General features: G+C 38.4%; 1 protein-coding gene across 3 annotated transcripts in view; it reads right to left on the bottom strand.

Moving 5' to 3' along the window:
• Nucleotides 1-15,227, bottom strand: part of FAM91A1 (family with sequence similarity 91 member A1) — a 454,979-nt gene that overhangs the window by 121,465 nt on the left and 318,287 nt on the right. For all 3 annotated transcript variants that reach the window (XM_053715335.1, XM_053715336.1, XM_053715337.1), the window contains one exon: nt 9,314-9,462. In XM_053715335.1, the coding sequence (XP_053571310.1) occupies nt 9,314-9,462 (149 nt within the window). The remainder of the gene's footprint in view (nt 1-9,313; nt 9,463-15,227) is intronic.

The following is a 15,227-nucleotide window of genomic DNA, read 5'->3' as shown; positions in this document are numbered from 1 at the left end:
CCCTTGGTCTTAGAACCGCTAGAAGGGACCCTAGTACCTTTGTGAAAATCCTTGGAGCAGTGGCTAATCCGAATGGAAGTGCCACAAACTGGTAATGCTTGCCCAGAAAAGCGAACCTTAGGAACTGATGATGTTCCTTGTGGATAGGAATATGTAGGTACGCATCCTTAAAATCCACGGTAGTCATAAATTGATTTTCCTGGATAGTAGGTAGGATCGTTCGAATAGTTTCCATTTTGAACGATGGTACCCTGAGAAATTTGTTTAGGATCTTGAGATCCAAAATTGGTCTGAATGTTCCCTCTTTTTTGGGAACTATGAACAGGTTGGAATAAAAACCCATCCCTTGTTCTCTTATTGGAACTGGATGAATCACTCCCATCTTTAACAGGTCTTCTACACAATGTAAGAATGCCTGTCTTTTTATTTGGTTTGAAGATAATTGAGACCTGTGGAACCTTCCCCTTGGGGGTAGTTCCTTGAATTCCAGGAGATAACCTTGAGAAACTATTTCTAGCGCCCAAGGATCCTGAACATCTCTTGCCCAAGCCTGAGCAAAGAGAGAAAGTCTGCCCCCCACCAGATCCGGTCCCGGATCGGGGGCTATCCCTTCATGCTGTTTTGGTAGCAGTGGTAGGCTTCTTGGCCTGCTTAACCTTGTTCCAGCCTTGCATTGGTTTCCAGGCTGGTTTGGGTTGTGAAGTATTACCCTCTTGCTTAGAGGATGTAGAATTAGAGGCTGGTCCATTTCTGCGAAAGGGACGAAAATTAGGCTTATTTTTAGCCTTAAAAGACCTATCCTGTGGGAGGGCGTGGCCCTTTCCCCCAGTGATGTCTGAAATAATCTCTTTCAAATCAGGTCCAAATAATGTTTTACCCTTGAAAGGAATGTTAAGCAATTTTGTCTTGGAAGACACATCCGCTGACCAAGACTTTAGCCAAAGCGCTCTGCGCGCCACGATAGCAAACCCTGAATTTTTCGCCGCTAATCTAGCTAATTGCAAAGCGGCATCTAAAATAAAAGAGTTAGCCAATTTAAGTGCTTGAACTCTGTCCATAACCTCCTCATACGAAGATTCTTTATTGAGCGACTTTTCTAGTTCCTCGAACCAGAAACACGCTGCCGTAGTGACAGGAACAATGCATGAAATTGGTTGTAGAAGGTAACCTTGCTGAATAAAAATCTTTTTAAGCAAACCCTCTAATTTTTTATCCATAGGATCTTTGAAAGCACAACTATCTTCGATAGGAATAGTAGTGCGTTTGTTTAGAGTAGAAACCGCCCCCTCGACCTTGGGGACTGTCTGCCATAAGTCCTTTCTGGGGTCGACTATAGGAAATAATTTCTTAAATATAGGGGGGGGGACAAAAGGTATGCCGGGCCTTTCCCACTCTTTATTTACTATGTCCGCCACCCGCTTGGGTATAGGAAAAGCGTCGGGGGCACCGGAACCTCTAGGAACTTGTCCATCTTACATAACTTCTCTGGAATGACCAAATTGTCACAATCATCCAGAGTAGATAATACCTCCTTAAGCAGTGCGCGGAGATGTTCTAATTTAAATTTAAATGTCACAACATCAGGTTCAGCTTGATGAGAAATCTTTCCTGAATCTGAAATTTCTCCCTCAGACAAAACCTCCCTCATGGCCCCTTCAGATTGGTGTGAGGGTATGACAGAACAATTATCATCAGCGTCCTCTTGCTCTTCAGTGTTTAAAACAGAGCAATCGCGCTTTCTCTGATAAGTAGGCATTTTGGATAAAAGATTTGCTATGGAGTTATCTATTACAGCCGTTAATTGTTGCATGGTAATAAGTATTGGCGCACTAGATGTACTAGGGGCCTCCTGTGTGGGCATAACTGGTGTAGACACAGTAGGGGATGATGTAGTATCATGTTTACTCCCCTCATTTGAGGAATCATCTTGGGCAATATCATTATCTGTGGCATTACTGTCCTTACTTTGTTTGGACACTATGGCACAATTATCACATAAATTTAAATGGGGAGACACATTGGCTTTCATACATATAGAACATAGCTTATTTGATGGTACAGACATGTTAAACAGGCTTAAACTTGTCAACAAAGCACAAAAAACGTTTTAAAATAAAACCGTTACTGTCACTTTAAATTTCAAACTGAAAACACTTTATTACTGAATATGTGAAAAAGTATGAAGGAATTGTTCAAAATTCACCAAAATTTCACCACAGTGTCTTAAAGCATTAAAAGTATTGCACACCAAATTTCAGAGCTTTAACCCTTAAAATAATGGAACCGGAGCCGTTTTTACATTTAACCCCTATACAGTCCCAGCTATATGCTTTGCTGAGACCCAACCAAGCCCAGAGGGGAATACGATACCAAATGATGCCTTCTATAAGCTTTTTCAGTGATTCTTAGCTCCTCACACATGCATCTGCATGCCTTGATCTCCAAAAACAACTGCGCATTAGTGGCGCGAAAATGAGGCTCTGTCTATAACTAGAAAAGGCCCCCATCTGAAAAAGGTGTCCAACACAGTGCCTGCCGTTTTTCTAAACAATCCCCAAGATTATAATAACCATTATTAGTTAGAATCTGCATAATATGCCTAGTAAAGCAATCGTTTTAGCCCAGAAAAATGTCTACCAGTTTTTTAAGCCCTTTTTGAAGCCCTTTATTCTTTTATGTTTAACTAAGAAAATGGCTTACCGGTCCCCATGAGGGGAAATGACAGCCATCCAGCATTACATGGTCTTGTTAGAAATATGGCTAGTCATACCTTAAGCAGAAAGGTCTGCTAACTGTTTCCCCCAACTGAAGTTACTTCATCTCAACAGTCCTGTGTGGAAACAGCAATCGATTTTAGTAACTGTCTGCTAAAATCATCTTCCTCTTACAAACAGAAATCTTCATCCTTTTTCTGTTTCAGAGTAAATAGTACATACCAGCATTATTTTAAAATAACAAACACTTGATAGAAGAATAAAAACTACATTTAAACACCAAAAAAACTCTTAACCATCTCCGTGGAGATGTTACCTGTGCAACGGCAAAGAGAATGACTGGGGTGGGCGGAGCCTAGGAGGGATCATGTGACCAGCTTTGCTGGGACTCTTTGCCATTTCCTGTTGGGGAAGAGAATATCCCACAAGTAAGGATGACGCCGTGGACCGGACACACCAATGTTGGAGAAAAAGGAAAAAATATAAAAAAAAATATAAAAAAAAAAAAAAAAAAAATATTAAAACTTAAAAAAAATTTAAATTTTTTTTTTAAATATATATATATATATATATATATATTACAAATTTAAAAAAAAATAAAAAAAATAAATAAATAAATAAAAATAAAACAAGACATATATAGATTTTATAGCCTTCGTAGCTGTACTTATAAATAACTTTCACAAAAAGTGATGGATTTCAAAATCTTTATTAAGACCATTGGGTATCAAGCTATCCATAATATGGATCCACTTCATTTCCAATTGTCCCAATCTATTCTGTGTATCTCCTCCCTTCCAATTCAGTTCTAATTTCCTAATGCCCAGAAATTCCAAATCCTTTACATTTCTATTGTGCTTTTTATCAAAGTGAGACGATACTGTATGATTAGCATAACCCTTTTCAATATTGTAAATATGCTCATTCATCCTAATTTTTAGAAGTCTAGAGGTACGCCCTATATAGATTAAATTGCATGAGCATCGTAACATGTAAATTACGTTTTTGCTATTGCAAGTAATAAATTGATCTATACTGTACTCCATTTTGTTATCTCCAGAAAAGAATTTTTTACAGAATTTTGGAGTTTTTTTCATAAATTTGCAAGCATTGCAGAATTGACACTTTCTAAAACCCATTTCAGATGGTAGCAACCAATTTTTTACTTTGTTGTTGTCTACTTCTTTAATACATTGGGATAGTTGAAATTTAAGGTTGGGAACCTTTCTAAAAATTATGTTAGGTCCATCACCTAAAAATTAATTTAATGCTGCATCTCTTGTGAGGATTCCCCAGTGTTTTTGTATGATGTTCCTAAGTTCTCCACTCTGAGTGCTATGTTGGAAGATAAGTCTATTTGCTAGTTTATCATCAGTGAATTTCTTATTTTTGATTTTATATTTTAATAAATCTGACCTGTCCATGTTGGTTACTTCTTCTATTTTTTCATCTAGAAAATTAGCTGGATAATTTTTCTCTAAAAAACGTTTTTTTAGGATTTGAGATTGAACCTTATACATATCTTGTTCTTTACAATTACGTCTCAGTCGGACGAATTGACCTTTAGGGACATTTTTAAGCCAATGTTTTTGATGACAACTTTCGAGGCTTATGTAATTGTTTACGTCTATGCTCTTAAAAAAGTTTTTCGACTTCAACATTTCATTCTCAATGTATATTTCAAGGTCTAAAAATTCTACCTTGGTTTGACTATAATTCCAAGTTAGAGCTACTTTGAACTCATTTATTTTCAAATATTCCATGAATTCAAGTAATTGGTTCTCACTTCCTGACCATATGAAGAAAAGGTCATCTATGTAGCGATGATAAGACACCAGATATTGCGCCCAGCTAGAGTTGTAAATATATTGATTTTCCCAATTGGCCATATATAAATTGGCATAGCTGGGCGCAAATCTGGTGCCCATCGCTGTGCCTCCTACTTGCAAATAATATTGGTGGTTGAACCAAAAGTAGTTGGTTTCTAGAATTATAGCTATGCTGTCTAAAATAAACTCAAGTTGTTTTTTATCCAAAGAGTCATCTTTTTCTAGGATGTTTTTTACTGATGCTATGCCAAGATTTTTGTCTATTATGGTATAAAGTGACGTGACATCACTAGTCACCAACCACCAATTTGGATTCCACTCGAGTTTTTCTAAATGGTTAAGGATACTTAAGGTATCTTTCAAATATGATTTTGTCTTTACAACATAAGTCTGTAAAAATTGGTCTATATACGCCGATAAATTGCTTGTGAAGGAATTAACCCCTGACACTATGGGTCTACCCGGGGGGTTAGATGGATCCTTGTGTATTTTCGGCAGTATATAAAAAGTGGGAGTTTTTGGAAATTTGTTGTAGATATATTGATATTCTTTTTTATTCACAATGCCTGTTTTTAAGCCTTTTTCTAAGTGAAGTTCAAGTCTTTTTTTAAATTTTATTATTGGATTACTATCAAGTTCGATATATACCTCAGTGTTTTTAAGTTGTCTAAGACATTCCTCATTGTATTTAGTTTTATCCATGATAACTGTCCCTCCGCCCTTGTCCGCGGGCTTTATGACTATCTTATCATTCATTTTTAAATCTGCCAAGGCTGTTTGTTCTAGTTTAGTGAGATTGGAACCATAATTAGTTTTCATATTTTTAATATCCCTGTGTACTAGTTCTAAGAATGTCTCCATAGGTGCTGATTTGCACTGTGTGGGATTAAAGGAGGACTTTTTATGTACCTCTATATGTTTATATTTATTTATTTCTATAGAACTGTTACTGATTATGGGATTGTTAGTGAAAAACTTTTTTATACATAGATTTCTAATAAACTTCTGAATTCCTATAAAGGCTTCAAATTTATTCATTCTGTAACTGGGAGCAAAATTTAGCCCTTTGTTTAAGACAGAGCTTTGGGCTTCTGATAGTGTGGTACTAGACAGATTGAAAATACCATTATCTTTTTTATTTATTTGTTTATTATTGTGTTTATTACTTAGTAATCCGTTCTGTCCATGTTTTTGCGTCTTTTGTTGAACAGATCTGAATCCGTTCTTGTGTATTTTCTTTTTCCAGCCTCTATAAAAACCTCCTCCTCTTCTGAGTTATATCTTGCTAAAGCTCCAAATCTATTATGGGTGGTGGTTTCTTTTGGATATTGTTCTTTATGATTTTTAAAAGGATTTCTAGGTTGTTGCCAATTATTTTCTTCTCTTGCCCACTGTTCAGATCTATCCTGATTGTTTCTATAATTCATATTTTTATTATAAGTCATGTCATGATTTTTCTGTGGATATCTGTGATCTGCATAGGAAAAATCTTCCTTTCTTTTGTTATAGTAGCTCTCTCTTTCTCTATGTGCTAAAGAATTATGTTGGTGTTGATTTGATGTATTGCCATAATAATTATTTCTATGTGTGTATCTAAAGTCTTGATCTTTATATTGTAAACGCTCCTTGTTGGAATTACTAGTATTTTGAATATGTGTTCTTCTATTTTTGGCTCTATAATTTCTTTCTTTCCTTTCTTTATAATCCTCATAGTCTCTAAAGTATTTCTTTCTCTTAGTGTCTTTGATCTCTTTTTTTAAACAATCTAAATTTTCTGCCACTTTTTGTGAAAGTTCCCCATATTGTTTGCTCTCCATATGGGGAGTTATTTTTTGTTCCAGCATGTTAATTTCTATATTTGCCTCATCCAATAATTTTTTCTTTTCACTAATAATAAGATTCATAAGTTTTCTTGTGCATTCTTCTAAAATATGATTCCACTTGGTCATAAACATAAGGTTATCCTGACCAAATGTGGGATTTTTTAGGATTCGTAATCCTCTAGGGGTAATTTGTTCTTTCAAATATTTTTCTAAGGTTACTATCTCAAGGTGATATTTGGTTTCTTTAACCATATATTTTTCAACTTCCTTTAAGAGGTTTGCTAGTGAGTCATCTGTGTGTTCAGAATCATTAAAAAAATCTTCAGCACCTGATGCTAGGGTGCGTCTACTTTGAAACAAAGACATAGTGAAAAAATCTCCCAAATTAACAAAAAGTAATATATATAATGTGTTCTATATGTGAAATCTATGAGTATGTGTAAAAGGTTAAAAACTGTGTGAATGGTGTGAACTGCTAATTAATTAACGAGGTGTGCTTGGCTTTGATACACCTATAAACAAAACTCTGTGCTAAAGGAATACCCACATATAGCTAGTTTGCTGCAGAAAAATCAGCGTGTGAACAAAAAAACAGTACTAGTGACAAAAGCTGATAAAAGTCCAAAAATTATTTAAAGGCTATCAGTTAAAAATAAACAGTAAACAGTGCTTACCAAACATAAGTGCTAATACAATTGCTTACATTAATCCATAATTACAGGATATAAATATTACTTATATCTTAGTGCACTAGTAAAATAGGTATAACAACAAGATAAAATTACAATAAATATACCAAATATCACAAAGAAAAAAAAAAGTGAAATAAATGTGATAACAAAAATCATAAAAGGAAAACCAAATAAAGTTCTGAATAAAGGATATGTCTGTGTCCTCTGGATGAGTTTTTCAGCTTGTTAGCATTCCTCAGTGAGATCCCATAAAAAAGGAAACAGAAAATTGCAACATAGTGTGAATCTGTAATGGCACTTTGAGGAAGTAGTTGTTTTGTAACAAATGACTACTACTCACATTTGTTGTGTGTTTTGTTTTTGGTTGATCGTCTCTCATCGTATCTCCGCCTAGTTCCTGGTTCGGGTCTCACACTGACCCGTCAGATTATATGTCCGGAGCCCCAAATGGAGTCTCCCTGTCACCTATCACCGGACTTGGCTACGACCTTACGTGAAAGGTGGTTATAGAAAGTTACTGTGCTTTTTTGTATACACTGTCTGGTGGGTGCTAATTTGTACCGACTGTGTGAGAGCTTGGGGCTTATGCATATATAGTGTGCACGCATATTTGCCTCAGGCGAATAGAATGTCTACGCACAAGAGGCTGATGTATGAGCACTGTATATAAGGCTTATACATATTCACTGTGTGTGCTTAGGGCTGTGTCTGATAATATCAAGTGTTTATAAATATCATCATGACATGGTAATTATGTGTGTGCTCTGTGTATCATGCCAGTGCTGTGCTGCTCACCTTATGCTAAGGATAGACATGTAACTCAATAGAACAGGGGAGGGCTGAACATTTTTACCCATTTTGGTCCCCTTTGGGCCGAAATTGGAATTGCACATTTTCGGCGGCCCAAATTTCGGTGCATCGCTAGTATTATTCTTTATTTAGTTCTGGGTAACAGAATCAGATTTAACCATTTTTTTTGTTTGTTTTTTTACCAATTATCAAAATAAAAGTCATAGAAAACTATTATTATATGCAAAACAGTAAGTCAAGTAAATAACTCAAAAAGCAGCTCTAGGCTGGCATCAAATTTGAAATATGCTACACAATAATTTTACCGAAAATAAAAGGCAAAAAAAAAAAAACGAAAAACGAAATAACCAAAAATGTCATTTTCGGCCGAAAATTTCGGTGCATCCCTAGTTAGTAGCATCACTCCTGACATGGACTTGAGAGAAGAAAAGCAGGCAGCGAAACTCGTCAACGCTGATTGCTAATGGAGCTCTTAAACTGAGTCGGGATGGGTTCGCAGAAAGACTTTCCCTGCATCTCCGGACTCTAACATTCACCCATGCTCTAAATGAGAGGCTGACAGGACTACTTAAAACTCCAGTCCCATTTCGAAGAGTACTACCCCGATCTTCCGTCACTTTTCTGCCAACCTCCTGTGACGAAAGGCAAAGAATGACTGGGGGATGAGGGAAGTGGGGGAGGTATTTAAGCCTTTGGCTGGGGTGTATTTGCCTCCTCCTGGTGGCCAGGTTCTAAATTCCCACAAGTAATGAATGAAGCAGTGGACTCTCCTCCCATTAAGATGGAATTTTAGAAGCTAGATAATCTAAAAACCTGAGATCCAATAACAGATGTGTGTCTCCACGAAACTCGTAATAAATTACATTCCCCAAAAAAAGACATCAGCTTAAATGCATTTTCCCAGCTACCCATTTAAAAAGCCACAAGCCCAAAATGAGCCTTTTCCCCCCAAAGGACTTCAGGTCATAAGCAATTCCACAGGAGATTACATAATCAATTTCCCCTCATATAAATCAACTGCAACCATATTATGAATCTTTAAACCCAAAAATATATCATTAACATCAGAATCATATCCATAGTAATCTATTGAATAAATCACATGTCCATAAATGCTACAGATGAGATGCAAGAACCCAGAAACCCATTTAAGAAGCCAAAAGCACAAATGCGACTTTATATAAGAAGCATATCCCCAGCAACCTCTTTAACCATTTATATCACCCCAGAAAAATATCAGGTCTTTTGTAGGTATCCAGTGCCTCATTTAATCATTTGCCTGCCTCTATAATGTCTCAATCTAGAAATGTGCCTAGTAACCCCTTTAAAAACTGCATCCACTAAAAAAAAAAAAATGTCTGATTAAATAGAACTACCAAACTCTTTCATAAGTAAATATACTAATGTCATGTCAGGCACCTATGTAGACATTTATAGCGTTGTACCTGTGGAGTGCAGCTGCTAATTGGCCGAATCTCATTGGTGAGAGGTGCCATGGAAACCAGTAGAGAGTAATTTTTATTTAAAACTCTACTGCATGTAGCTGGGTCCAAACCTAGGAGACTTTCACATCGCAAGAGGTCCAGAGGTAAACCTATGAGTGTTGAAATAAAACATTCAAAGCAAAACATTTTTTAAATACATTAAAAATCACTGAGATGGTTAAACTTTACTACAAAATAAAATATAACATTTGTAACAAATTGCTAAACAAAATAAGCAACGTGCAATTTTTTACAAACAAAATGCAGTTTGTGGAATTTTAAAAAAAAACTTACAATATAAAGAAAATATAAAAATAATATAACCAGAGTAAAACCTGTTCTCACCTTAAATAATGTTCATACTTTCCAAACACAAGTGTAAAATATACATTCAAACTAAAACGTTAAAATAAATATTCATATTTTCATTTATTACAACAACAACAAAAAAAAGAACACTGCAGCAGCGCTAACCAAATACAGCAATATAAGCCATGTAAGCTACTTCCAAAAGAAACCAACACTAGTCTATAAAATTCTCAGGAACATATGAAGGGCAGTAGTGCCTGCTTCTATGCACCAGTTACATTTAGAACCCTTCCTGATGTGGCTCTTCCAAATCAACGAGCTAGGATTAAAGGGATATGAAACTTTATTTTTTACGTCTTGGTGTCTTTTGTTGAAAAGCAGGGACATAAGCTTAGGAGCCAGCCCATTTCTAGAGCACTATATGGCAGCAGTTTTGCAAGAATGTTTTCCATTTGCAAGGACACTAGATGGCAGCCCTATTCCCTGTCATGTAGTGCTCCAGATGCTACCTAGGTATCTCTTCAATACAGAATATCTTGGGAACAAAGCAAATTTGATAATAGAAGCAAATTGGATTTTTTATTTATTATTGTATTCTCTGTCTGAATCACAAAAAACAGAATTTATGTTTACCTGATAAATTACTTTCTCCAACGGTGTGTCCGGTCCACGGCGTCATCCTTACTTGTGGGATATTCTCTTCCCCAACAGGAAATGGCAAAGAGCCCAGCAAAGCTGGTCACATGATCCCTCCTAGGCTCCGCCTACCCCAGTCATTCGACCGACGTTAAGGAGGAATATTTGCATAGGAGAAACCATATGATACCGTGGTGACTGTAGTTAAAGAAAATAAATTATCAGACCTGATTAAAAAACCAGGGCGGGCCGTGGACCGGACACACCGTTGGAGAAAGTAATTTATCAGGTAAACATAAATTCTGTTTTCTCCAACATAGGTGTGTCCGGTCCACGGCGTCATCCTTACTTGTGGGAACCAATACCAAAGCTTTAGGACACGGATGATGGGAGGGAGCAAATCAGGTCACCTAGATGGAAGGCACCACGGCTTGCAAAACCTTTCTCCCAAAAATAGCCTCAGAAGAAGCAAAAGTATCAAACTTGTAAAATTTGGTAAAAGTGTGCAGTGAAGACCAAGTCGCTGCCCTACATATCTGATCAACAGAAGCCTCGTTCTTGAAGGCCCATGTGGAAGCCACAGCCCTAGTGGAATGAGCTGCGATTCTTTCGGGAGGCTGCCGTCCGGCAGTCTCGTAAGCCAATCTGATGATGCTTTTAATCCAAAAAGAGAGAGAGGTAGAAGTTGCTTTTTGACCTCTCCTTTTACCGGAATAAACAACAAACAAGGAAGATGTTTGTCTAAAATCCTTTGTAGCGTCTAAATAGAATTTTAGAGCGCGAACAACATCCAAATTGTGCAACAAACGTTCCTTCTTTGAAACTGGTTTCGGGCACAGAGAAGGTACGATAATCTCCTGGTTAATGTTTTTGTTAGAAACAACTTTTGGAAGAAAACCAGGTTTAGTACGTAAAACCACCTTATCTGCATGGAACACCAGATAAGGAGGAGAACACTGCAGAGCAGATAATTCTGAAACTCTTCTAGCAGAAGAAATTGCAACCAAAAACAAAACTTTCCAAGATAATAACTTAATATCAACGGAATGTAAGGGTTCAAACGGAACCCCCTGAAGAACTGAAAGAACTAAGTTGAGACTCCAAGGAGGAGTCAAAGGTTTGTAAACAGGCTTGATTCTAACCAGAGCCTGAACAAAGGCTTGAACATCTGGCACAGCTGCCAGCTTTTTGTGAAGTAACACAGACAAGGCAGAAATCTGTCCCTTCAGGGAACTTGCAGATAATCCTTTTTCCAATCCTTCTTGAAGGAAGGATAGAATCTTAGGAATCTTAACCTTGTCCCAAGGGAATCCTTTAGATTCACACCAACAGATATATTTTTTCCAAATTTTGTGGTAAATCTTTCTAGTTACAGGCTTTCTGGCCTGAACAAGAGTATCCTCGGAGACAAGTCTGTATAGTCCCCATTCCACTGACTGAGCATGCACAGTTGTAATGGTCTTAGATGAATGCGCGCAAAAGGAACTATGTCCATTGCCGCTACCATCAAACCTATCACTTCCATGCACTGCGCTATGGAAGGAAGAGGAACGGAATGAAGTATCCGACAAGAGTCTAGAAGTCTTGTTTTTCTGGCCTCTGTCAGAAAAATCCTCATTTCTAAGGAGTCTATTATTGTTCCCAAGAAGGGAACCCTTGTCGACGGAGATAGAGAACTCTTTTCCACGTTCACTTTCCATCCGTGAGATCTGAGAAAGGCCAGGACGATGTCCGTGTGAGCCTTTGCTTGAGGAAGGGACGACGCTTGAATCAGAATGTCGTCCAAGTAAGGTACTACAGCAATGCCCCTTGGTCTTAGCACAGCTAGAAGGGACCCTAGTACCTTTGTGAAAATCCTTGGAGCAGTGGCTAATCCGAAAGGAAGCGCCACGAACTGGTAATGCTTGTCCAGGAATGCGAACCTTAGGAACCGATGATGTTCCTTGTGGATAGGAATATGTAGATACGCATCCTTTAAATCCACCGTGGTCATGAATTGACCTTCCTGGATGGAAGGAAGAATTGTTCGAATGGTTTCCATCTTGAACGATGGAACCTTGAGAAACTTGTTTAAGATCTTGAGATCTAAGATTGGTCTGAACGTTCCCTCTTTTTTGGGAACTATGAACAGATTGGAGTAGAACCCCATCCCTTGTTCTCCTAATGGAACAGGATGAATCACTCCCATTGTTAACAGGTCTTCTACACAATGTAAGAATGCCTGTCTTTTTATGTGGTCTGAAGACAACTGAGACCTGTGGAACCTCCCCCTTGGGGGAAGCCCCTTGAATTCCAGAAGATAACCTTGGGAGACTATTTCTAGTGTCCAAGGATCCAGAACATCTCTTGCCCAAGCCTGAGCGAAGAGAGAGAGTCTGCCCCCCACCAGATCCGGTCCCGGATCGGGGGCCAACATTTCATGCTGTCTTGGTAGCAGTGGCAGGTTTCTTGGCCTGCTTTCCCTTGTTCCAGCCTTGCATTGGTCTCCAAGCTTGCTTGGCTTGAGAAGTATTACCCTCTTGCTTAGAGGACGTAGCACTTTGGGCTGGTCCGTTTCTACGAAAGGGACGAAAATTAGGTTTATTTTTGGCCTTGAAAGGCCGATCCTGAGGAAGGGCATGGCCCTTACCCCCAGTGATATCAGAGATAATCTCTTTCAAGTCAGGGCCAAACAGCGTTTTCCCCTTGAAAGGAATGTTAAGTAGCTTGTTCTTGGAAGACGCATCAGCTGACCAAGATTTCAACCAAAGCGCTCTGCGCGCCACAATAGCAAACCCAGAATTCTTAGCCGCTAACCTAGCCAATTGCAAAGTGGCGTCTAGGGTGAAAGAATTAGCCAATTTGAGAGCATTGATTCTGTCCATAATCTCCTCATAAGGAGGAGAATCACTATCGACCGCCTTTACCAGCTCATCGAACCAGAAACATGCGGCTGTAGCGACAGGGACAATGCATGAAATTGGTTGTAGAAGGTAACCCTGCTGAACAAACATTTTTTTAAGTAAACCTTCTAATTTTTTATCCATAGGATCTTTGAAAGCACAACTATCTTCTATGGGTATAGTGGTGCGTTTGTTTAAAGTGGAAACCGCTCCCTCGACCTTGGGGACTGTCTGCCATAAGTCCTTTCTGGGGTCGACCATAGGAAACAATTTTTTAAATATGGGGGGAGGGACGAAAGGAATACCGGGCCTTTCCCATTCTTTATTTACAATGTCCGCCACCCGCTTGGGTATAGGAAAAGCTTCTGGGAGCCCCGGGACCTCTAGGAACTTGTCCATTTTACATAGCTTCTCTGGGATGACCAAATTGTCACAATCATCCAGAGTGGATAATACCTCCTTAAGCAGAGCGCAGAGATGTTCCAACTTAAATTTAAACGTAATCACATCAGGTTCAGCTTGTTGAGAAATGTTCCCTGAATCTGTAATTTCTCCCTCAGACAAAACCTCCCTGGCCCCATCAGACTGGTTTAGGGGCCCTTCAGAACCATTATTATCAGCGTCGTCATGCTCTTCAGTATCTAAAACAGAGCAGTCGCGCTTACGCTGATAAGTGTGCATTTTGGCTAAAATGTTTTTGACAGAATTATCCATTACAGCCGTTAATTGTTGCATAGTAAGGAGTATTGGCGCGCTAGATGTACTAGGGGCCTCCTGAGTGGGCAAGACTCGTGTAGACGAAGGAGGGAATGATGCAGTACCATGCTTACTCCCCTCACTTGAGGAATCATCTTGGGCATCATTGTCATTGTCACATAAATCACATTTATTTAAATGAGAAGGAACTCTGGCTTCCCCACATTCAGAACACAGTCTATCTGGTAGTTCAGACATGTTAAACAGGCATAAACTTGATAACAAAGTACAAAAAACGTTTTAAAATAAAACCGTTACTGTCACTTTAAATTTTAAACTGAACACACTTTATTACTGCAATTGCGAAAAAATATGAAGGAATTGTTCAAAATTCACCAAAATTTCACCACAGTGTCTTAAAGCCTTAAAAGTATTGCACACCAAATTTGGAAGCTTTAACCCTTAAAATAACGGAACCGGAGCCGTTTTTAACTTTAACCCCTTTACAGTCCCTGGTATCTGCTTTGCTGAGACCCAACCAAGCCCAAAGGGGAATACGATACCAAATGACGCCTTCAGAAAGTCTTTTCTATGTATCAGAGCTCCTCACACATGCGACTGCATGCCATGCCTCTCAAAAACAAGTGCGCAACACCGGCGCGAAAATGAGGCTCTGCCTATGATTTGGGAAAGCCCCTAAAGAATAAGGTGTCTAAAAAAGTGCCTGCCGATATAATCTTATCAAAATACCCAGATTAAATGATTCCTCAAGGCTAAATATGTGTTAATAATGAATCGATTTAGCCCAGAAAAAGTCTACAGTCTTAATAAGCCCTTGTGAAGCCCTTATTTACTATCTTAATAAACATGGCTTACCGGATCCCATAGGGAAAATGACAGCTTCCAGCATTACATCGTCTTGTTAGAATGTGTCATGCCTCAAGCAGCAAGAGACTGCTCACTGTTCCCCCAACTGAAGTTAATTCCTCTCAACAGTCCTGTGTGGAACAGCCATGGATTTTAGTAACGGTTGCTAAAATCATTTTCCTCATACAAACAGAAATCTTCATCTCTTTTCTGTTTCTGAGTAAATAGTACATACCAGCACTATTTTAAAATAACAAACTCTTGATTGAATAATAAAAACTACAGTTAAACACTAAAAAACTCTAAGCCATCTCCGTGGAGATGTTGCCTGTACAACGGCAAAGAGAATGACTGGGGTAGGCGGAGCCTAGGAGGGATCATGTGACCAGCTTTGCTGGGCTCTTTGCCATTTCCTGTTGGGGAAGAGAATATCCCACAAGTAAGGATGACGCCGTGGACCGGACACACCTATGTTGGAGAAAGAA

The sequence above is a fragment of the Bombina bombina genome, chromosome 5 (genome assembly GCF_027579735.1).
Source record: "Bombina bombina isolate aBomBom1 chromosome 5, aBomBom1.pri, whole genome shotgun sequence".
Taxonomy (NCBI): Eukaryota; Metazoa; Chordata; class Amphibia; order Anura; family Bombinatoridae; genus Bombina; species Bombina bombina.
Note: the sequence above shows the minus strand (reverse complement) of the source record. Positions and strands in the feature narration are given on the sequence as shown.